Source organism: Apteryx rowi, unplaced genomic scaffold, assembly GCF_003343035.1.
Source record: "Apteryx rowi isolate R43461 unplaced genomic scaffold, aptRow1 scaffold_466, whole genome shotgun sequence".
Classification (NCBI taxonomy): Eukaryota; Metazoa; Chordata; class Aves; order Apterygiformes; family Apterygidae; genus Apteryx; species Apteryx rowi.
The window spans coordinates 127,789-153,403 of NW_020450723.1; the positions used below are offsets into that span (position 1 = coordinate 127,789).

General features: G+C 33.8%; 1 protein-coding gene across 1 annotated transcript in view; it reads right to left on the reverse strand.

Annotated features, from left to right (window-relative positions):
- The window catches only part of DYNC2H1 (dynein cytoplasmic 2 heavy chain 1), a 197,513-nt gene that overhangs the window by 124,129 nt on the left and 47,769 nt on the right, over positions 1-25,615 (reverse strand). The window contains exons 51-68 of the mRNA XM_026077887.1: positions 24,851-24,964; positions 23,846-23,988; positions 21,585-21,666; positions 21,080-21,234; positions 19,073-19,210; positions 17,466-17,579; positions 16,009-16,169; positions 15,724-15,847; positions 14,855-14,976; positions 14,078-14,164; positions 12,665-12,791; positions 10,718-10,859; positions 10,069-10,178; positions 7,881-7,979; positions 6,299-6,422; positions 3,299-3,462; positions 2,185-2,304; positions 98-232 (exon numbers count right to left, since the gene is read on the reverse strand). Of these exons, the coding sequence (XP_025933672.1) occupies positions 98-232; positions 2,185-2,304; positions 3,299-3,462; positions 6,299-6,422; positions 7,881-7,979; positions 10,069-10,178; positions 10,718-10,859; positions 12,665-12,791; positions 14,078-14,164; positions 14,855-14,976; positions 15,724-15,847; positions 16,009-16,169; positions 17,466-17,579; positions 19,073-19,210; positions 21,080-21,234; positions 21,585-21,666; positions 23,846-23,988; positions 24,851-24,964 (2,261 nt within the window). The remainder of the gene's footprint in view (positions 1-97; positions 233-2,184; positions 2,305-3,298; positions 3,463-6,298; positions 6,423-7,880; positions 7,980-10,068; positions 10,179-10,717; positions 10,860-12,664; positions 12,792-14,077; positions 14,165-14,854; positions 14,977-15,723; positions 15,848-16,008; positions 16,170-17,465; positions 17,580-19,072; positions 19,211-21,079; positions 21,235-21,584; positions 21,667-23,845; positions 23,989-24,850; positions 24,965-25,615) is intronic.

The window sequence follows — 25,615 nt, forward strand, 5'->3', positions numbered from 1 at the left end:
TTTATTACTCTTTTTACTGGATTCATCTAGTAGTACTCACAGAAAATGGCTATTTTTTAGCAGGAGAACAGCAGCAACACAAGATTATATTTTTTACCTGATCAAGAAAACTCTGAAGTCTGTGAGATTCAGCAAGTGATTCTTGGATGAGTGCACTACTTGCTTTAGTCTGATTCAAAGATTCAATCAGATCCTTATTTTCTAGTATGTTGCCTTGTGATGTTGCAAGTGCCTGTAAAAAAAAAAAAATACTTATAAAGTTACAGTCAAATAAACTGTAAATTAACCATTTTGGAAACTGTCATCCTTTCTGGTCTCTACATATTTCTGAATCACTGAATGAATCAAAAGAGCAGGGAAGCAGATGGTAAGTCCACAAACTGAGGTGTACTAAAGAAAGTTGAAAAATGAAACAACCCAACAACAAACTCTCAAAATCCAGAACGCTAAATTCTGAATTAAAAGTTTTCAGTAAGCTTTTGAGAAATGATTTCTATGATCAGAGTCTTATGCACTAACATTATCAAGGTAAATATAAATGTCAGATGAGGGTGTTTTTTCTATGTAACTACCAGTTTAACCTGAAATTGGCTCATCATAACAACTTGTATCCAGCTGTGATGGTGTGCTCTTTCCCTCCCTCCCCCCCCCCCCCCCCCCCCCCCCCCCCCCCCCCCCCCCCCCCCCCCCCCCATGCATCCCCGCCCCAATGTGCTCTCTCCCCCTCAACCTGACCTCCCCATAAACAGCACATATGTAGGGGCTAATTGAGCATGCGCCAACTAAAGCTCGTCTAGTATGCAAATATGACTATGCCCCTCCCCTCTATAAACAGGGGGCAGCCCAGAGCCCCTTGAGCTCTCCTGCATGGCAGCAGGCTGCACTGCAGAACCTCCTCTTGAGCAGGGATGCCTCTCAAGGTTACTCCTAGAGGCTGAGAGATTCCTTACCCACGACAGATCCTCAGTAAGTCATTAATAGCATGCTGAACTTTTGAGAACTTTGTGAAACTTTGCTGAGTTATATCTCTAATTGATTGTGCATGTAATCCCTTAGACATAAACTGTTGACCAAGTCTGAGACTAGGACTGGATCCAGCCACACCTAGGCTCCTCTCAGAAGGAGTTTAGAAAGCAAGGGGGTCCTTTCTGAACCTCATGACTCAACAGGAGGGTCTCCGTTGTGCACGCATCTGACCCTGTTCTTCATGAAGTAAATAACTGAGTGAATCTTGCCAATCAAACCTCATTAAATCACTCTTATTTATGACTGAACTTTGTTAAGTCACTATCTTACCTCAATAAGCATAGTGCTGCTTCCCTCTTTTGAGTGAAGTGCATCACTCCTTTGCAACACCAGCCAATCATAAACTCAATTTCACTCCAAAAAATTCCAATATGTCCTATATGATTTAGTTCTCATTTTCAACTGAGAAGAACATTCACAATTACAAGTATTCCAGTTTATCAATCAGAGATCCCCTTCAAAATCCTTGTGATTACCCTTCATTTCCTGAGTTCCCCTGTGCAAACACTTTCACTGTAGTTAATCTAATAAGAAATGGGAAAAGCTTGAATAATGCAGTCTTATAACATTTTTACTAACTTTCAGTAAAGACAATTGCTTCAACTGACTTCAGTTGAAACTGAAAACCAAACAAGTTTGATACACATTAGACAGTTACTTTATTATTTTTCTTTCTGAAATTACCTAACAGATATACCTGTAACTACATTAGCTTAATATTTAATGCAATCAAAACATTTTAATAAGCAATATTTGCAAGGACACAGTCAATTTATCTGCACTTCTTAAGCCTTTTTAAACGGCTAGTCACAACTATAGCACTTTTTTTAAAAAGCAAGTGATTAATAGTTCTGTTACTTATTTAGTAGTGTTTTTTAAACTTTTTTTTTCAAATGCATTAAACAGTTGCTATCCCAACAATTCAAGTATTAGCTTTTACAATGCTAAATCTATTGAAATACTACAAGTTCATGACAGTTGCACCTTTTCTCTCTTATGTCTCCAACAACCCTGGGCAAATAATGTTTTTATTTTCTCAAATCAAAAATTCTGACAGCTCATTATTCCCAATACTTTCATCATCCTCATTTAAACGCATAACAGTATTAAATCTATCTTATTGATCTAACGGATACAACAAAGTTAAATTTATTTTACCTCCAAAAGAGATTCCTCAAGTTTAGCTAACTGTATCTTCTTGTCTTCTTCTTGCTGTAACAGCTTTGTCTTCTGCTCTTCCAAATCAGGTTTTTCGTGCTGAATAGTTATAGCCAAAAGCTAAAAATAGAGCAAATTATTTAACAAGATGGAAAACATTCTAATATTTCATAATATATATTCATTAATTAAATAGCAGTGTATATATCTAACATACGAAAGTAGAGTTCTGAGGCTTTTGCACCAGATATTCAATGTCTTTCAAATGTGTGTAGGCATCCGGGATACCCTACAGTGGAAAATACAACCCAGGAACCACAGTGACTCATGCCCTTGTGGAACAGCAGCTGTCAGCCAAGTTGAGATACTCTAGGGCATCTCAAAAGGCACTAGCTGACTTTATTAAAGACACTGATTCACACCCTTTTATGCCAAGACCTACACCTTCTCACCTCAGCTTGAATCCCACCTGATTTTAAACTTTATTGGTAATCTTTGTATGTGTACATATTGTCATAAAATATAAAAAGAAGTAGGAGATAGAAAGCACAAACTGGGAAACAATGGCAGTGAAGTTCCTTCCAACAAGTCTATGAAAAGTCAAACCCCTCTCAGGCCAACAGAAAGAAAACAAACAAGAAAGAAAATAACAACTTTTTTTTGTATTCAACTTAAAAAGGGTGAAAATTTACTTGCGAATATTGTATGATGCTTCCCTGTCTCCAGCGGAGGGCAGGAAGTCATACAGCTATCTGGGTTCAACATTTTGAATTACATCTTACTTATTAGTGTCTTATTTACTTCCCATTCTAAGCCTTTGTTAGTTTGGAAAAGACATGTTTCATACCAAGTAAAAACATCTTTTTCCTTAATTTTGCATTTTTTTCTATCTGTACTCTACATTTTGTTTCCTAAAAATTATAGATAAAACCTCAAAGCTCCTAGCATTTTGGAGTTCAATTTAGAATCAGTATTGATTTTACCACTTACATTTGTGCTCTAGAAAATATCTCCATGACCATTAACCCAAACTGGGCCATGGGGCTTCTGCCAGAAGCTGGATATATCTATAAATGTCCACTATACATATACTGTTGTTATTCTAAACACCTACCTGTCCTCTTAAACCACTTTCTGTTGTGGTAAAGTTTACTTCAGTAACAATAGAAGAAGCATCAGGTGGAATGTAGGGATTTGGGTTCCTTGTTGATAGAAAAAGACGGAATTCTTCATTATAATCTATCATTTTGTCACCTATTTGTATAGCATAACAGGGTCCTGTAAATAATAAAAATAAATGATAGTAATTCTGACTCAAATATCCTATAATTATCTTAAAATAAATACTATTTGTGTAATATTTTATAACTATTATATAAAAAATATTAAACTTATTTATAGATTGTTCATAAAAAATAAATTATAACTTTTTAAGGAATATAACTTTTCCTGCATTGTTAGATAGAAAAAAACAATAGCATGGTACGAGTGTGAGAAAATTAGATAGCAACAAAATATCTACTAGACCAGTCTAGTTTACTTATCCTTATCCAATATAAAAAGCATAAATGACAAAAAATACACTTGATGTAAAGTAATACCAATAAATCTTTGAAATCTTCCAACAATGAAAAGGACAAAACACCACAGGATATGCATTGGAAAACCATCTTACTGTATAAGAATCTTGTCATAACATAAATACATCCATTTACCTTTTCACGTAGTTATATCACCCTATCAACACAATAACTATAAATACATATTGACTAAGATGGCTCAGTATTTTCTGAGTGGGATTCAGACAATCTGTGGGAGGTTGATGCTCCTGTATAACAATAAGCTGCTGTATAATAATAATAATTCTACTAAAGTAATTACTCTATATGATATTTTTATGGAGAAAGATGCACTATAAAACTAAAGATGCTGGACTATCTAGTTATTAGATTAAAAGAGAAATATTTCATTAAGAAATATTCCATAAATTAGTCTTACTGTAAATATGTTACTTCAATTCCATTAGGCAAGAAACAACTCATGTAATTTCTGCTGTCATGGTTTCAGTCTCTGTTTATACCCCCAATATTGTGACATTTTTCAATATGCCTGTCCTAGAACAAAATTATATTTATGGCCTCTCATCACCCTCCTTCCATCATGGAAGATTTCCATTCTAGCTGTGTCGACTAAAAAGAATAAACTCTAACAGTTAGGGGACCAGAGTAAAGTTTTCTCCTCCTTATACTAAAAAAGAAAAAAGAATAGAATTATAACATGAATAGTTTTGAAAACAAAATTCTTTTCCAGAGATGTTTCTGAGGTGGTTGGGTGCTTCTCTGTTTTTAGCTCTAGAAGCAGAAAATCAAAAATGCTCAAAGAATAAATCTCTTGATAAAACACTAGTACAGATGAAAACCATATACCAATTTTGCCTCTGTGCCAAATACCAACATAAATCTTAGGCCTATGTTGTAAAAATGCCAAAAAGAAAATGGAAGCTTTCAAGGACAAAATTATTGCAGTATATAAATTCACATTTTTCTTAACAAGTAACAAAAAGATGTACAGTTGTCACAAGCAAAATAATGCAAAGAGGCCTCTTCCCCCACTACAACTTCCACATTTTGGCAAAGAGAAGAGGGTGCTTGCAAGTGAAGTGACCAAAGAGACTCAAACAGCAACTACTTCTCCCTTTTCAAAAAACAGCTTCTTACTTAGACTTGCACAGACCTAGCACTGACAGACCAAAGAGGCCACCTAAGGTATTATGAGTAAATCCAGTTAATAAAATAGTATATTTTAACTTAATCTGCTTTCTCCAGAGTTATGCAGACATACACATCTCTTTCTTTGATTCTTTCAGTAAAATCAGTTGAGATGCATGTAATACTGTATTTCTGCTTCCCAAAGTCCAGCAGAAGCTAGTGAAATTAAACAGTAATAAAGATGTCCTAGGCTCCTATAGATCATTGAAGTCACCAACTGGTGGTGCTCTCCACCTCTACTGAGGAAAAAGAGGGAAGCACAACCATAATGGAAGAATGATTGATATCTGAGCTAAAATTCTCTTTTTACTATACAAATCTGTCCCATATAGGGGATAACTGTATTTAAGAAGATCCAGAGTGTTGTAATATATTTTATTATGTATTTAAGATTACAGATTTACTGTTGCCTCACACACTATTAGATTCCAACATTTTACTGGATAAAATGACAGCAATAAGGGGTCTTGAACTATTTTCAGCACTCAGACTTCATGCTGTAAATTACATGTACCAGCTGTGCTACATGCTGAGCAACTAATGTTTAAGGCAAAAATACAATTATTCAGCATAATGTAAGTATATTTTAATTATAACAATTTGGAAAGTATTTAAAGACACGTACTGTTGTATTTTTTTCTCATCCACTCAGTTGTTTAGATATAATTCCGAAATAGACAACATAATTCATGCTAAGATACTGATATTCTTACTATTTATCTTAGCTAAACTTTTGACAGTTTTTCACATCAGCCTTTTTAAAGCAACTGAATCCAAAGCTGTTTCTCATGGAGATAATGTAAAATATATAGATGTTTTTTATTTCCTTTCATTGCATCAGGTAGGGAGATTCCTTTTCACTGAATTCCACCACTGTGCTGATTGACCCTCCCATTCCAAAATCATCTCAGAAATACATCTGTGTGCCTTCTTTAGTCTTCAAACAAATGAAAGAGAAAGAGCAACTCTAACATCTGAAAACACTGATTTCTAACTGCACAGTCAGTCATGTAATTTCTGGTCTATTTAAGGCCCAAGTTCCTAAGCAAAAGCATGTGTTTGAAATTATCATTAGAAATGAACTTAAAATTTAAACTGTGCAAAGTTGATAAAAACACCTATTTTAATTAAACTTGAAATATCTTTAAATACTTTTCAATATTTCTCCCCTAACAAGAACATATCTCCAATGTATTTCATGCCCTAAAATGTTAGCAGCAGGTTAGTATTAAAGCGGAAACCTAAGAAATGTTCTTGTTTCCAGATGAATTAGGTTTTATATGATGCATATAGATCTAACCTACAAACGCTTTGAATAAGCATTTGTAAAGATCTTGGTCATTTACCTTCAGCAACAAGATCTTTCCTTAACAAAGGATAAAGAACAGGTTCCACTCCATCCACTTCCTGTATAATAAGTGTTTTCCCAAATCTCACTGCCAGCTCAAGAGTAGTTAGGAAGTTGATGTCCTGGGTAACAAAAAAAAAACCAAAAAAACTCTGATCCTGTTATTTTTAAGCATTAACACCTTGATGACTTAACAGGGAAGAAATGTACTGAAGCTGTTGAATCTCTTTAACAATGAACAGGAAGGCATAATACCAGGAGTCTGAATCTAAGTATGATCAGTATAGATAAACAGTTCTACTGCAAGCACCATATGGTATTTTTGGTTTTAGCCACAAGTAAGCGTTTAATTTAAATAAGTTTGATACTAAGGGCTCTATTCAGCTACTGAAATACAGACAAACCATTTAAGATGCTTAGTCTCCAACTGCTGCACCAGAAGAGTGCAGGTCTACCATAGGTCCTGTGTCATGTCTGCCAGGCCCATCTGGAAGTTTTGGTAGTTAGTGTATCACAAATGTCACTAGTTAGCTGCGTGTCAAAACTAAATCAAAACCTATTGGTACTGAGATATCTAAATGAAGGTGTTTACCTGTAGGTGTCTAAATATGCATTTGATGTTTACTATAGTCAATGGAGATCCTAGACAATTCAGTCAACAGAACCTAAAAAGCAATCAAGCCGATCGGCTAGCAGGGGGAGCATTCAGTTGATCAGACATAGGTATCCAGTACCATCCTAGGGTATCCAAAACATCCACGCAAAGCTGGCAGGGATCTCTGAAAGACCTACATTTTGTTGAAGCAACAGCTTGAGGCCAGGTGAGTGAGATTCACTAAGGAACCTCAAATGGCACCAGATGTTTGTCTATGTGTGTGCAACTGAATCAAGGCTCCAACACCCATGTAGATAGTTATGTGTACACAATTAAGCTTATGTGTCTTAAGCTCAAACTGAAACCCAACCTAACATTTACACAGCATACAACGCAGTGAAAAAAATACATCAAAAAAGTATATATAGACTCCTGAGATACAGGAGCAGTTCATACTGAAGCCAAGAATATGAAAGACCTCTCTATTTAAAAATCTTTTAGTATCTTCTTCTCTTCAGAAAATTTTGATAGTCTTGGAGAGGGAAGCACAGAAAGGCAAGCTTGTAGAAGTAACACCAAATGTTGACGTCCCAGTTTTAAATATTCTAACCTCATTGTTGAGTCAACAAATTATCAGTACCATGTTCAAAAATATAGGATCAAATTTTTGAACTGTATAAGCACATACTTTTAAAATAAGATAGTAAAGCAAAATCCAGACTGACTTTTTGTATACAATTCATTCATACTCATTTTGAATACAATTTTGTGATCTTATACATGGTTAAAATGGATCTCAGTACTTGTTGAAGGATTGAGCTTGCATATACAATCATTTTAATCTAGAACTCTGTGAGAAATTATACAGTCCATTGAATATGACCACATTTTGGTGACTGCTATCACGCCCCTAACTGTTCTCTGAAGTTTGAATAGGGAGTGCTCAGGCAGAACAGAAGAGTAAGATCAAGAGTAAGTACTGGACCTGCTGGTTAATAACTTCCAAACGTGATTCTTTCAAATGTGTCTTCAGCCATTCTGTAGCCCTGAAGGAAGGATCTATCAAAAATGGGCAAACTTTGCTCTAGAAAAAAAGAAACATATAGTTATTAAAATCTTCTGTTTAAGAATAAAATTTAATCCTTTGTTTCTCCAAACTAAGGTTTTGGTCATTTTAACATCTTTTTGTTTTAAACAAACTGTTGAAAGAAACAGCACAGCCTAATAACAAAATGACAACAAACATCAGTGGCAGAGAAAACTTTCTATTTCTTTTTGTAAAAATTAAATTGTCATTAAAAATAAACTCAAGTTATGAAGTTCTGTAGTTCCTCTAAAAACAGGAGTGTCTATAAAACCACTATAATCACAACCACTTTAAAAACTTAGAAGCACAGGTATTATTTTTCTAGTTTTCTCCTGTAGTGGGCAAAGGTACAGTACTTTTCTTTTTTGCACTTCAGTGTATTTTGGAAAGATTAAATATTATACATATCTTGCAGACATATATATAGATACAAACAGCATTTTTATTATAATCAGAAACAAATCCAGACCCCAAAATTGCAATGTGTAATATTTTTGTATGGTGATATCATTACCTATTAATATGTATACTGATGAGATAAGCAGGCTTGCGTTTTAATAAAACCTCATTTCGTTAATGTGTGGTTCCCATAACAGTTCTCAGCAAAGCTTATTAAATTATTACATTAAAGACATGTTATGCTAAAAGAATGCAAACAAACCCATACATAGCATTCTAAACACTGAGACTTTAACAATAGATATACTAATCAGGTAAGGGCTCAGAACTGACATAACGGTCACACACACAGTGTCCACACAGATGACAGTAGCGTGGCAAGGGAAAAGAGAGCTTCTCGCAACTGACGTGCATTTATGATATAAACACATTTTCAGCAATTCTCTGATCCAATCTAATAGAATACTTTACTTTTTACATTCTATTTATGAGTCCTACTGTTCCAAACTGAATGACTACACAGATCTCAAACTGCAACAGTGGCAGTACAGGGAATCATGGAATATATCCAGGCTTCAAGTGGTGATAAGCACAAAGGTTTGAGAACTGTACCATACATATCATTGGTAAAATACAATTCTCATTCTGGTTTTAAAAGGATGCTAAAAAAAAATTATACAGGAACAGAGAGATTTGAGCAGAGGAAGGACTTGGAAACAATCCTTCATTCACAGTGACATTTTTAAGAGCTCAATCTGTTTAACTAAAGAAAAAGATGAAAAGAAGATTTGATTACAGCATATAAACACCTTTGAGGATACAAAGTAGCATGTATTGAAGAACTCTTTACTAAGAGAGAAATAACTAGATCAAATATCAAGATGATAAACCAAGATAAATTTAAATTAGAGAAAAGGCTATAACTGATTTGTGAGAATTATCAGTCACTCAGACAAACTACCCAGGGTAATGGTAGATTCTCCCTTCTGGAATGGCATTAAAACTTTACTTTCTAACAAACATAATAAATAACTACTTTAAAATTAGAATATTATATTACAATTGTATAATTGTATAGTATGTATATTTATATGTACGTTCATTATATATTATCTTTTAGTGTGGAATTATGTAATAACATTATATCTTGATTATAACTATAATGTTATAACTAAATTATTTTCTCAAGTATTAGTTTATTGGGATTAACTGAATGGCATTTTATATCCTCCATCACAGAGCTAGTGGGATGATCCTTTAAAGATATAAAATATAGATATTTAGAAAGATATCTGCACGTAGCATTTTCCATTTTTACAAGAAAAAAAAGAATTCAAAATGAAATGTCAAAGTGCACATCTATAGGGCATAATCTTCCAGTGATTATATTAGTGTCCACAGTTATTCACACCTTATCTCTGAATAGACTGATAAAAGGTTTCATTTGTAGGACTTTGGGAAGAAAAGAATAAAGCAAAAAATGAATATTTTCTTAACTGTTTTGTCCCTTTTATTTGGAACTATACAAAATCATGCACATTAAAAATGCTGTATTTGTTTCTGTTTACGTGTTTTGCGGTGCTAACAAAATAACAAAAATGAAGGAGTTCAAAGTTCCAGAAAGATATGTTATAGAAATTTGTAGAAACTGAAATACTTCCAAGATAAGATACAGAAACAAATTTACCTGCAAGATAACAAGAGCATTTTCTATTGAAAGGTCATCTGAGGGTAAACCTTCACTTTTCCAGACTAACTCCTCACTTTCTGTACACAGGAATCGCCTTACATCAAACTCTGGCAAATAAAAGATGTATTTATTATTTATAAGTTTGTGTGAATATTTATAGTCCACATATTTTTTTAAGCCTTTACCACTTTAAATGCATTAGAGATTCTGCCAACAAAGTGTAAGCCTGTACATTTCCCTTACATTTTTTTATTTTGTTGCTTGCAAGTTATTGCTATTGCCTGATGTTATAAAAAATATTTAATGGTGCTACTAACACATATTCCATAAAATGATTACTGAAAAAGCAGAAGAATACAGAATCCATAGCCAAATTAACAATAGTCAATGTGAAAAGACTTATTCATATAAACTTTTCTTTCCAGTAAAGACTGTGGGGATAAATCTTAAGAATTTATAAGAATTAATAGAACTATCATAAGAAATTGTCTGTCTGTATGTACAATTCTTCCTTGAATAAGAATGGATGTTGTCACTTTTCATTTGGGAACACCAAGACAAATGAGACTGTTCATTAGAACTCACTAGCATTTTCCACTTACTTGATTGAGCTTAATTGTATGCAAAAAAAAAAAAAAAAAATTACTTTCAAGGTCTGCTGATTTTGTCCATTTATCCAAGCTGGCTTTTCTCTGGTCCTCTGGAGCAGCAGAAAGATAGGTAATAAATGCAGCTGCCAACTGAGCTCTTTTAGGCAATGTAGTCAGTTCATCTGTTATCTCTGACACCTTAAAGACAAAAGTTTGGAATGTATAGGTGTATTACAAAAAAAAACCCCTATGTTAAAATTGCTCAGAAGCTGTAAAAAATTGGAATTAAATTTGCCTGTCACTGATAATACAATTTCCATTTCAGGCTTCTACACCTAGTTAACCCACTGTAACTCAGACATGAAAGTACAGAAAAAGTTCTTTTTAGCTCTGTGCTAGAGCATGGGCAGATGTTTTAGAGAATTTAGCCACTAAGATCTATGAATCTGGTTTCAGTTTGCCACATATAATAAATAATAAGATTTTGGAGATCCTATAATATCAGCAAGTTAACATCACTTATGCAGATACCAAATACTATATGAATCTGTTCTACTCAAAAATTTGATTTGCTGCAGACTCACATGATAAAATATATTTATCATATGTCTTTGAATACCTTATCTGCACTATGCCACCTCTGCTTTGAAATATTCGAGTATTTTGGAAAAACTTAGGGTATATCAAAATAATATAGAAGACTGCTATAATTGGCTTGGAAGTACTGCCACATTTTTGTTTCCTTTAATCAAACTGACTTTTAAAAGTGACACTTCTGTGTCACTTTTTTGTGACCAAAGTGACTAAAAAAGTGACATTTAAAAGCCGACAGTTTAAAAAAAGGCAACTTTTTATTACTTTACTTTAAAGGGAGATGAACACAGCTTTTTCTCCTCTAACCTAAACTCCACCCTCATTATGGGATGAGTACCTGACTAATAAACCTGCTAGTTTGATAGTATACCATTATTAGGATACTCTGAATTTTCCCAAGACAGGGGTGATGTACCAGAGTAAAAAACTATGAGGAATCATTTTCAAAATCTTTAAACTTGGGGATCAACTATATCCAATCTCTACTTGCTATAGCAGATGAGGTATCTGTAAAGCTACTTGCAGCTTCCCAACTATAGGCTCATACCTTCTAGTGAGGAAAATCTATCTCTTTCCATGGAACTGGCGATCCTATGAGAAGGATTCATCTAACCCTAACTTTATCTCTTTAAAATGTAAGCATTTAATCAAAGTTGTTTAAGCTTCTTCTGGTGTCAATGAAGAGAGAGGCACCTGTCTCTCACAGCAGGGAGATTTATCCCTTTTCAAGGTACCCAAGAGAGATAGGTATCACTTTCTGGAGGTGACAGCTGTTTTCAACTTGTATGTAGCTTGAAACTTGCCTGTTCTGTTTCAGACTGAAGAATGGCTTTCAGGCCCAAAGGCTTGTCAGTTTCTCCCCAAAATATCATTTGAGCTAATAAGACACACTCTCTTTCCCTAATTTAGAAGCAGAAGGGTTTGCAAACATATAAATGAAGATTTCAAAAGCAACACAAAATTTTGGTTAGGTCCCCATTTGCATTTCCAAGATAGACACGATAAAAGTGATTTATTTTAAGATAAAGACTGCTTAATGCTTTCCAAAAATCTGTCCCTTATAACTGTGTCACAGGTTGGACAGTGCAAATGCTGAAAAGTTCAGCCATCTTAACAAGTACATTATTATTGTGATTGAAAATGGTCAAAAAAACATTAAATGTTCTATATCAAATAATGAATTTTTTACATATTCTGTACCTATCTGATATAGGTAAGACAACCTGAACAATGAAATAAAAGTAAGTTTCATAAGGAAGAAAAAAGTTTTCATTTTTAATGAGGAATCACATAAATGTACACTCACAAGATCAGCAGAATGCTGATAACCCACAATCTGCAAATAGTGTAAAAACTGTCTTTTAAAAAATATCAGTTATAACATGTATTTTATGAAAATTTTCACTAACCTGAGTGTTCCATCTTTTGTGTTCCCTATCTAGTTGACTTATTAGGACCTCTGCAGCTTTCAGTGTTTTCTGAGCTTTACTTAGTTCTGCTTCAAGTTTTGCTGCTTCCGTTGTTCTGCTCTGGAACCTGTAAAACAATTACTGTTTGTAATTGCTATCAAGAACTACCAAACTGATGAAGAGTTTTCAAGGCAGTCTAACTGAACCTGTCATGAATTCCTCCCTTATTGTTAACAAAGAACACAACTACTACAATTACCTTTTATACTTTATGCTTCTTTGGCAGATGAGTACATTTGATTTTTCACTAACAAAATTTAGAGACACTGGTGAGATTTAAAAACACATTTGCAATATAAAACATAATGTCTGAAAAATCATTTCTTCTTCCATTTAAACAGCCTAGCTTGATTATAGTGGCTGATGTTAAGCCTTGTTATATGCCTAGTGATAAAAATGATAGGCTCAATGCCATAATATAAATTTGTAACTTTTTGGTAAATTGCCACTCTAAAAGCTTTAAAAGAGAAAACCGCTAATCTACAGATGAGCCCAATTCAATGCAAAGTACTCTATTTTGTAAATTACTATGAAATAAGAACATGCGGCAATCAATAAGCAAGGTTTCCATATTTTTATAATGTTTAATGTATAATTAATTATTGCATTTAATAAATAATCTAGCTTTTAAATTTAATATATCTAACTGTAAACAGATACAGTATTTAGGTTTTCTAAGACATCACTACACATTATCTCAATGACAAGAATTTTCCAGTTTTTTTGCAGACTACAAAACATTACTTTTAATAATTGCACGTCAGGCTGTACTGATTACACTTAAAGTACCCAATTAGAAAAATCAAACTAAAAGGTTTGGATTAAACCAAATTTGGAGAAAATATAAAAAAGTTCACCACAGCAATTTTTATGCCACTGTGTGCCAAACACTTGATGAGATGTTGAAAGAAATGGAGATAGCTAACTAACTGTCAGAAAAGTAGACCAACCTAAAAGAAACAGAACAGTCTTTGTTCAAGTTGTGATTAATAGAAGTCTTGTACAGGAATGTTTGCAAAGTCCTAACAAGATATTAAAGTCCCCTTAGAGATATGAAGGGTGGGATTCACACTACTTTTTTTATTGATGTCTGCAGTGCCTACACTTAAAGCTGCCAGCACAGTCTGTAGTGAGAAGCAGGTACTTTGAAGGAGCAATTCATTTGAGCTATGAGATGAACTGCATTCTAAAAGTATTTATGTCCACTGATTATGTAGACAGCCTAATGTGGCTACTTCTGATGTAAATATCCACAGTGAAGAGAGCTACATTTGGTCAGAAAAATCTCAGAGTATTCAAATTTTAGTCATCAATGTTTTGATTTACATCTTGAAATAAACAAAACCAACATACTTATCTTTCAGTTCTGACACTTTTTGACCAACAGAGTTGAGAAGATCTTCTAAATTCTGTTTTCTGTCTTCAGTTTTCTTGAGATTACTAAAAAAATGTAATGCTTATTTTAAGAGTATGAATCCAAAGGGAAAAAAATGTAAGCGTAACAGAAAAATTAATACACAGAGAGAGCCCAGAGACAGTTCTTTCTTATGGTTTATATCAAGAAAAATCTGTTTTCACTTTTAAAAGTTTTGACTACTTTTTATCACAAAAAAAAGACTTTGAAAATGGACACCAAACACCACATTCAAATGTATTCTTAAAAATCAGGGATTCTCCAAATTCTTCCAATATAAAACTTTAAATTCTTGCAAAATAATCAGTATAGATCCCTCAATTTATGGTTGATCACAAGACTATCTCATATCTTTGTGATTCTAAGGAGAAGCTGACTACACTTGATACATGCCTGAAAAAAGAGGAACATTGGTTTCACTGACAAGATACGTTTTAAATATATCTATGATGTTCATTTCTCCCAGACACATTTCAAATGAGACTGGTAACTTGTGTTTGGCCAAAACATATCCGAAGCATAGCTTCCAGGAAAAGGAAAAGTATTGCACACTTCTGCTTTTTCTCTCCTTCCATGATCATTCCACCACCTATGGGCCAGGAACGATTTGGGATTTCTTATATTTTTAAGAAACTTGAATTCTTCCTTGTTGGCCTTAGTCTCACCCACCACTGTTGGGATTAAGAACATTTATTTTGCAATGGTCTCTAGCTTACGCTTCCAAGTCAGCCTTTTCTTTTTCCAAAGGTTGTATTCGTTCTAAGACACGGGAATACTGGACATTGGCATTCACCCAAGAGGCTAATGGAGCGGCTGCAGCACTGGCTCGTTTAGCATTCTGAAAAATCGGAATCAGTTACAAATAAGTCCTCTAAGTAAAATATAATTGACATAAATATAGAATAAACAACTGCAAAGATTCACCAGTTACCAACACAGATATGCAGATTAGCCAGTTCATATACGGAACAGATCTTTTAAACCATTACAAAGAGATTATATTGTAGGCCACCAATTTGAGTAAAGAAAAAAATGAATATCTTTACAACTCTGAAGCTTCACTGAAGTTATAAAGTTCTAAAGGAATCCAAAATCTATCGGTGTTCCTTTTCAGGGAATTACCATCTTCCTTTTAAAAATACGGAACCAGTATTTTAGAATTCCTTTTAGTAGCTACTGCCAAATTAGGTCTCAAATATCACCAATCCATTTAATTATCTTTTTTCAGTTAAATGTAAAGTTAAAGACTCTGACTGCTACAAGGAGGCCACAAAGAGCTAGTTACAGCACTTTGACCTGCCTTCTGATTTATACCAGTGACACAAGATCTCTTGAGAATTTTAATGCCTAATGACTTAACTTCTCATCCCATCTCTCCCCAACCTCCAACAAATTCCTCACTGTTAGAGGCAGTACACAACAGAGTAGCCTCTGCTACATTTTTCTCTCTTTTTATTGACAAAGACTTTTCCTCTGTAAGCAGAATTCGTCATTGCTTTTCTCTAATTTAAGTCCATGTGTTTGTAAATCAGACACCTTTTTTTTTTTTTTTTTTTGCATTTTATATAGTGAAATCAAGAATTACCTTTGGATCAAAAGATGTTCTGTTTTTGGAAAGAAGTTCTTCAACACTCTCTCGTATTTCTTTTGGAATGTTATGGGCATCAAAGGTTGCTATGTCTTCTCTCACTCCTCTTTTGGCCAAGAAACTGTAAAAGGTATTAAATAGTTAAATAAAGAAGCAAATATTAAAGACGTTATTTCTCTATGAAATTAAAGTATTCTGCAGATACATTATTACTGAGTATAACAGAAAGTATTTCATATTTTAAATTGCTGCCTAAGTTTAAAGCTTAAATAAAATCCTCACCTCTTCATGCTCACCCATGATGTATCAAAAATTCCCATCAGTCGTAAAACTCCTTCTAGTATGTCTCTGATTATGTCAGGGGGCATTCGTAATGACCGGATTTCTGACAAAGACTCTGGCTTTATATTTCCAACGGCTAGTTTAGCTTCATTAACCAGTGGCTTAACATAAAAATGTATCAAAAAAAAAAAAAAGAGGAGGATAAAAGAAACTGAATATTTGACTTTTCAGTTTTCATACAATTTCCTGTTCTTTTCTGTGTTAAATATTTTATTACCTAACCAGCCACTTGTGATATGTATTTATGTGAGCAAAGGTTACTAAAAAAATTGGCATGTATCTATTTGTGATAATATATTTCCATATAACACAGCATATTATCATCCTGACATTCTCTAACTTTTGATCCAGCACTTTAATTCATAAACATTATGTAGATCTTAGTATTGATCATATTTACTCTTTCACTGCTAAAAATTTCACTGTACCAAGGACGTGTTTTAATAAAGATGTTAATTACCCTTTAGAGGCATGCCTAAGGATATCTGCGTAAACATACTTAGAAGTACAGGTCATAAAAAGCTTGCTTTTTGTAGACAGCTAAACCGAAGGCTGAAATTCAGACAGCCTTTGCCCTCATTGACAAAGCAGCAAAATGATGAGAAAGCAAAGAAGATCATAGAATGCTATCCTATGCTATTCTATAGAAGGTTATAGATTGGGCACACCTTGCACAGGTATCAAAGACCAAGAAAGGGACTGACCCTAATCCTGTACTTCTAAGTCACTCTCAGTACAAGGATATGATTCCTGAGTACCCATGATATTCAAAAGGAAAGGAAAAAAACAAGCTGCTTTCCTTATTCTTTAGTACAATTTCAAAATGGATGGGATGAAAAGTGGAGACTGAATACCATGACTGAAGACACATACCTCTCCAAAAAAAGGCTGCTTAATGCTGTAAGGTCTCTTGAAAAAGCAGTTTGTTATAGTGCCATTAAGATATATAACTTCCAGAATTAACAGGTATTTGGAAAATATTGGTCACTAAACCATTCCTCTTGATAATGCCAAGCCCTATGATATTACTAGCTTCACCAAAGAGAAGTGATATAGTGTGCCTAAAGAAGATATTAGTAAAAACCACAGACCTCAGCTGTAGACCGTCCCAGGAGGGATACAGTAACCAGAGGTAAGATTTGGTCTGAAAAATCTTAGTGTAATTAGTATAATTAAGATCAAATAGAAAATAAATTTGAATGATGAAAAGACAAGCTAAATCTGGCAATTAGAATAAACTGTTTTCTAATACATGAAGAGTTTTAATATCTAAACAATTAAGAGCAAAATTTTAGAAATAACAGGATAAATCCTATAGGATCATTTTGCATGGCAGAACTTGAGTCAGTCAAATAAAATCAGACCGCAAAAGATTACTTTTCCTTATCAGTTCTTACCTGAACCTCTTTTAGTTCATCTTCAATTTTTCTTTTTCTTTCTTCTATTTCTGAAGCCTCTTCTGCTATCCGTTGTTTTATTTTTTCCATTTCTGTTTTCTGCTCACTAGCACTCTGTAAGAGAGATTATCTTTAGTTTTCAGATTTACAAATTCTATTCTACTTTCACTTCTCATTTCTTTTAGTCTCCATTATAATATAACTTGCACAGTACCAGTCACACTAAAATATCTGAAAATATTTGATGATAGTTTAATTAAGAAAAATACATAAGCACTTAACCTCTGGGTTTAAGTTTATATTTATGTGACTAAATGAGATGGAACTTAAGCACCTATTGCTTTTATCATGTCTCCTTCCCTTTCTTTACTGTACCATGGACAGGATTTGTACCTCTACTTTTGAGGCTCATATGACTTACAAAAAATATAACATCTGAAGTGACATTAAAATGTTAGAGGGCGTTTACAGTTTCTGCTAACTTAAATAATCAGAATTCTATAAATACTTTTTTGATGTCGCTGGGCTATCATGCTTCATTATTTATGGTCCATACCTTGATTTTGTCCTACAAAGTAATATCTGCTACCTGTGCAACATGTAACTCTACTGTACAACAGCAAAAACAGATTTAAACAGAAATCAGAAGAAATGGGATAAAAATTCTCGGAGGCCAGCAGTGCATACAGCGCAGCAGGCCTATACCAAATCAATCACTTTTTCTATTATTCAAATACATGTACACTAAGAAGATACAGAATATATAAAAGTATAAAAAATGGCTAAAAATAGCAAGTAGGCTTACAAAAATGAAAAGTAATGCACCTTAACAGCACTGTAAACCAAGTGTTTTGAGAGAACAGGCATCTACTTTACTGCATACAGAAAATATTTTTGCCTTTGAGCTTCTTTATTTAAGCTTGTTTCAGTCTGATCAGATTAAGCTAATGACAAAACAAACACAATGCAATGAGAGAGGATTCATTATGGCTTAACCTATATTTATGATTTCTGGAAGTATCGATTTAGACATCCACTTTCCACATAGTTCTTTTACTTAGATGAGAAAATACTATTAAAGAAATTTACCTCTTCAAAACCAGAAGGTCTACCTCCGAGCTGAAGGATAAAAGTTCAAGGTGCTATAAGGACTAAAATATTAGTTACCCTTGTTTGATGTTGACCTCAAAGGACTAAATTTCATGAAATAAGTAATTTCTAATAGATCCACAAAATTAATTTGCAAGATTTATTATTTAAAATACTGCAACTCATCAATATTTTCTTTGAAGTTCTTATTTGTAAGAGACATTACAAAATGGATCAGCCTGCATTTAGAAAGTTCCAGGAAACCTTTCAGTCTAATCTATAGTAGTAAATATTACTCAGGTGCAAAAATCTCTTCCTACTCAATCAGTTCAAATATGATTTAAATTATCTAATCCTCCCTGTCCTGTTGCAAATTTTTTCAAGACCCAGGGCTCATTCCTGGTAATTCTCTTAGGCAACTTCTCTTAAAAAAAAACAGAAAGCAGAGGCAGCAACGGAGACCAAAAACAGAAAATGATTTCTTTTTCACTGCTGATTTGAGTATACATATACAACACCTGCATAGATACTGTAATTTCCTGGAGGGCAGCATCAGCCTCATCCTGCTTAGTTTTGAGTAATACACTTTGTTCTCCAGCTTTTTTGTTCAATTCATCTACCAGGGCTTTAGCTTCATTCAGCTTAGAAACACCTGCCTATAAAAGTTCATAAGAATTAATTGTTTAGCAAGAAATTGTAAACACATATAAGCAAAGGTTCATTACAAGTAGTATGCAGACGCTAAAGTTCACATAGACTAATATTTTTTAATTTTTCTTTATAAAACAGAATGCATATTCCCAGCCCACTGCTGTAAACTGAGTCACAAGCATCCCATTGTCTCTCACACTTGCTAAGAGAGTTCTGACTGCATATGATTCACTTTCTGATCATTTCAAGGGAAATCTCAATAGATTTTACTGAGAGCTCAATTGTCTTCTTTGACTTTGTATGAAATTTATGTTCCATATTTTCTCAATGTTATTTACAACATTTTCTTAGTACTGTTTAGCTCAAAAAAGAGATTTGACACTCGGTGTGTTAGTGTAAGGTCTTTTACTATATCAAAAAGCTAAAACTAAATCTCAAAAAATAATTTTTTAAAAGAATAGCAAATGGTACAGCATTTCAATTGAGTTAACTGATATTATCTCTATATATTATTTTCTCTCTAAAAGCAAATCTACAAAAATTAAACAAACTGAAATAAACTAGACTACCCTATTCTCCATATTTGTACACTCTCTAAGGAGCATAGATGTACATAATCTAAAATCTCAAATATGTTTTAGATTAACAAATTTCTTTATTACAACTTTCTAAATGATTTGCTTCATGATAACAAGATGACAAAATTACTTCAAAATCTATTTGAAAATATTAACTCGAAGATGTTTGATTTAGGATAGGTCTCTAATTTTCATGTAAATGATTACTTTTATTTAATAAGAGAAGCGAACAAGGACATGAGTGTTTATCACAAACAAATCATAGTCCAGTTGCAGTTATTTTCCAAATAAATAACAAAAAAAAAAATTCTATCATGACAAACTTATATCTTTGTAAACTGCTTACTACAGAGATGGAAAAATATTTTAGCAGGCAGAATAAAAACAGCATACAGCACAAGGCAAGGAAGTTATATGCTTTTGACTGATGCTTATCCTGATAGCTCTTTTCTGTAAGAAGAATTACAGTTTGGCAAGTGGGGTTTCAGAACAGCAGTAAAGGTCACTGGGAAGAGGAGCTGAAAGGGAAGGGAAAAGATGGAAGTTACATGTCCTAAAGGATCATACAGATCTTTCTAGAAATATATTATGAGAAAAAAAACAAGGAAGTATTGACAGAAACATACAAGTGAGTTTCAAAATAAGCATGTTATGAATATAAAACAGGAATAACAGGTAGTGACGTCCGTGAGATGAAGTGTATTTGGTCTAGAGCTGCATAAAGTTTTGATGTGTGAAAAAGGAGTTTGAAATAGACTCCAAAATATAAAGTGAGAGTAAATCACAGACAAGGGAATCTTGGCCAAAGTTACAGAAAAGCATCATGAGGCCAATAATAGCGTCTTGAACTAGAAAGATGCAAGAATCACACAAAGAAGGAAGTTGTAGCAGAGATAAATGGATGGATTATGGAGCTAGAGGGGGAAAAATTATACAAGCAGAGAGGCTGGAGTTAAATTGAAGTAAAGACGATGGTTTGGTTGCAACACAATTCCACTACATATGGCTGTAAAAATTTAAAGTACTTGCAATTACTATCAAAAAAGCATACCCATTCTGATACATATGAGGAAAAGTTAATGAAAAAAGGAATCATCCTTCACTCTACAAGGCATATGAACAAAGATGTGCGTTAAGACTCAGAGTAGTCCTCTCCTGAAACCACAGCATGAGTATACGCAGACAGAGGAAACCTCACACAACCATGCTATCAGCTACAACTCATAATACACAAGGTATTCCCAAATGTGAGAGTATTTTGGAAAGCTGTATGTCAAAAATGTTTTAAATACATACCTGCAAGTGGTTCTGCCTTTTTATCAGCTCTCTTCTTTTACTGCTATTGATAGTACTATATATACGAAGAAATGTCATATACCTGCTGGGGGTTGCTCCATACATTTTACATGATTCATGGATTGTCAAAAATGACTTCAGAAAATCAGAATCACCTGTATAACATAATTTGATAGACAGAAAATAATATAGTCATTCTTATCTCACATAAAATAACTAAGAGCAACACAATATGTTTGTTTGAAAAATGAATGATCAGTTTATAAAACTGAATATATGCAGTGGTTGCTTGTGACAGAAGTCACTGGGCTTGATGATCCAGGATGCACTTTCCAGACTAACGTTCCCATGGGAACAATGACAAAGTCTATGAATCTGCTTGCAAAACCTACTCAGAGTACTTATGCTATCGTCCATGCCCAACACAGGACTGAAATAGTGTGTTTAATAATAAGTAACAATAACTAAAGAACTGCCATACTAATTTGCTCCATGAAAGTATTACCTGAATGTTTTTTCTTAAGTTCCTTATGTGCTTTCCCAGTCTTTTCTTGTTCATCTGAATCATTCAAAAGCATTTCAGGTATCTAAAATTAAACATGATTTTTTTGTACCAAAGATATGTAAAAAGAAAATTTAACATTAAAAAAATAATAATTTAGTTGCTAATCTAAAAAGACTGAAAATGATAACTTTATTCAGAATAAGGGATTTACAGAATAGTTATTGCATTGAAAAGCTTGATTCCTCCATTCCCTGTAACTGATGATTGCCTGTTCTCTCAAGCAGAGCAGCCTTTGCTGCCTGTAAGATGGAGCAGCTAATTCCCAGAGAACTCTTAAAATAACACAAATGCCAAATAAGTAACAAAAGTATACAGCTCAACAGGAAATCAGACAATCTTAAGCAAAGCTATTGTAGATACAATATCAGAATTAAACAATTCTTAATTCTAAGTCTTTACAGTTTTTTTTCATGGTCTAAGATGGAGAGTGGGCTTACCTTCTTATGTTATCAACTACACAGTGCTAAAAATAAACAAGTATATTCAAAGATTTGGCCACATGACCAAATGAAAAACACTAAGTCATTGCTCAGCCTCCACGTAAAAAAATTTCTACTGAAGTGAAAGCAATATTCTGAAAAACATTTTTTGACTGTGGACAGGGCTGGTCAAAACATTCTTGCCAAAATGAACTTTCAGTAAAACCCAATGTTTAGCACAGATATTTTAAATTTTACTATGTTTTTTCAGGAATATTTTTGAGGATCAGAGCTCTCTTGTCACCCCTGATCATAGAGGGAGGCAGAAAGATGCACAAATTTAAAACATGAGTGTTAAGTTTAAAAACAACCTCTTGTAGTGTATTTTCATTTTACAAGAGGATATGAAAGATTTTATTCATAATCTAGGAAAGAACTTGCGCAAGTTTCAAAACCTCCTGGAGAGTGAAAACAACTTCAGAGTGACCAACCTGTAAAAGGCTGCTCTTCACACACAGAAGGTAGAACAGAGGCACAATTGCAGGCAGGGGAATCCCACTAATCCGGTTGGAGAAAGGGACACCATGCTCCAGCTGCTCCCAGAGCTATCACAGGAGAGCCATCACCCCATGATCCAGGTGTGAAACCCATCACAATGAGTCAACTGGAGAGGCCAGACCACTTTACAGACCAAGGGGACTACTGCCTAATGGATATGGAGCTCATTAGGGAAGTATAGATATTGTATATATGTACACATGTATATATTTCCCACTAACTGACTTTCATTCTGATCAGTCAGATAGGAGAACAGGATGAAGTCGTTGGTGCTGTTTGTGTTTGTCTGAGCGTTGAGCATCTCTCTCTGTGTTGTTCTTTGGGGCTGGCAATATATATATGTTATGTGTATTGTATACATGTATTTGTGGGTGTGCCTACTGGGAATACATGTTAAGCTTTGCTACTGGTTGAACCTTAGGGCACGGAGCTGTGGCAGCCTTGCTTCCATCAGGTTACCAGATTTGGCAACCTCCTAACATATAAAAGTACTATATATCTTTCTCAAACCTATATGGTGAACATCCTGAAATAAGTAGATTTTGATCCTAAAAAACCCACAATGCCACTATTCCATCAAGCAAAACACTTTACAAAGATTCAAGAATAATACAAGGTTTAAAAGCAATCACAGACCAACATCAACATATAGCATACACATAACAAACCTAGTTTTAAACTAGCTGTCATGCACACTAATAATAGTGCATATCATCAGCATAGGCTAGTTGACCAAATCAGTTTGCTTGCAGCCTATTTGAACATTTTTTTGTGCTTAAATACTGCATTTGCTCAGAGTCAAAGTAGTGAGCATTTTGTTCAACTCAGCCCACAGGAAACCAAAACATACTATTACTGGTGAAATAACACTGCTTAACTGTTCTATATAATTTTCTGTCTTTATAGCACTGCACAAATTAACTAAATAAGCATAGTGACAATTGTTCCTTCACTAATTTAGGTACTTTTTTCTTCTTTACCAGAGCTCAGTTATATAGAGGTATTCTTTTAAACAAATGATATCACAGTTTTTGATTAATGGAATAGTTACAAAATATCAGCAGAGTATACAAACAAACAAATCTTCTAAAATTATTAAAGAACTTTTTTCAAACACTGACTTTACCCTTGCTTTAGTTGAAAAGTATGTGAACACAGAAAGATGGCATTCACAAAATAAAGCTACTAATGTACACTACTTTCCTTCTGCTACTTTCTTTTTACCTTTTTCATACTGTTTTCAGACCAGCCTTCCATCCACAAGACCTGACATTTCTTGTACAGTGCTGGATTACTTTCACAATTTATTGCAAAATTTAAATTGGTACAATCCATGATCAAGACAACATGCAGATTCTGTTGGATCCCTAAAGGAAATGCAACATATAAAAACATTTAGTAGATAGCAATCTGACTACACAATAGACTTATTGCAAATACAACTGATTTTACTGACCTGACATTCAAATACTTATCACAAAATAATTTCTGAAAAAAGATACTATTACACTACACACTATGGCAGCGATGTTTAGAAATGTAACTTAAGAAAGAAATTAACTGAATGCCATGCACTGTCACTGTGTATATCACAGTGTCTTTTTTCTTTAGAAGAGCTGGCAGTATTTAAATGGTTACCACTTATTTACTTTCTAAACAATTTAGAGACAATTAGAAGTACTTCCTGGGCCCTTGAGTACGGCCACCAATTTCTGTTTCAGTCACATTCTTCTATCTATTTCTGAACTATTTTATCTTCCTGTTGGTCTAAGAAAGAAGCACAAATAATTAGGAAACCTCTCTGTAAACATAAAATTTCTTATGACAACTCAAAATCCAAAGTGATTTGTAGGCATAATCATTTTTCCTGAACTTAACTGACAAATAGAGGGAGACTCTGTTATTAGATATACAATCTAAACAAAGCAGAAGAGAATGGAGACACATGCTTTCTTCCTTCCAAATGACTTTCAACAGTAGAATTCGTAACAGCTTTGCAGAACATGGATACAGAATTTCAGATAGGAGATCAATTTTTAAGCTGAGGGTTGTATTCCCTCAAATACCACACTATAATCATTATTCCCTCCTGTTTTTTAATAATTACCTGAAAGTTAAAAATGTACACAAAACAGGGACCATCCTTAGCAATTATTTGTTCATTATTATACCACTTTTGTATCCTTCTGTAATTAATAACTTATAAATTATATAATTCTGATCACATACTGTATGTGAAATAGTTGAAAATGGGCCCTGTAAATCCATCTTGTGAAGCTTGATCCTTCAGAGGAGATAGTAAGGGTTCCAATTCTTCTATTTTATATAGTCCAGGAACTTCTCCTATTTGAAGAATGAATTTAAAATGTCTGATCAAATACACCAGAATTCTTCAAATTCCTCTGAACAGTCAGTCTAGTGAATTTGGCTGTGTGGCAGTATTTACCTCCATACTTTCATCACAAATGATATCATTAAAACAACAAACCAAATGATAGTGATTTCATTTAACAACCTACTTTATATCACTGAAATATACTTTCAACAGCTCCATCAAACCTACCCAAAGATAGTGATCCATAAGAAACAAATCAAAACAGACTTGATAATGCATCCAAAAACAGAAAAATGAAGCAGAGTAGTTCTCTAGGTCCTCTAGAGTCTGAGACTCAGTCACAGGGATTTAGCATTGCATGACAAAAATCTGGTATTGTAAGAAGACTTGAATTTGCACTTGTGAGCCAGCTTCTAAACTACTGTAGTTTTCCAGTCAATGCTTTATCTCAAATTAATTTTAACTGTGATTGACCCATCATACTAGACGGAAAACTGCAATATAAAAATTGTAGAGCTTTTTCTTTTTTTCTTTTGTTTTTGGAGGGGGACAGAGAGACAAGGCAAGCAAAGGAGATTCATAGAACAAAAAATAGAGCCTGTCCAAAAATATTTAGTAAGTCAGATTTAGTCCTTCAACGATCTCTCTGTTCAAGCAAC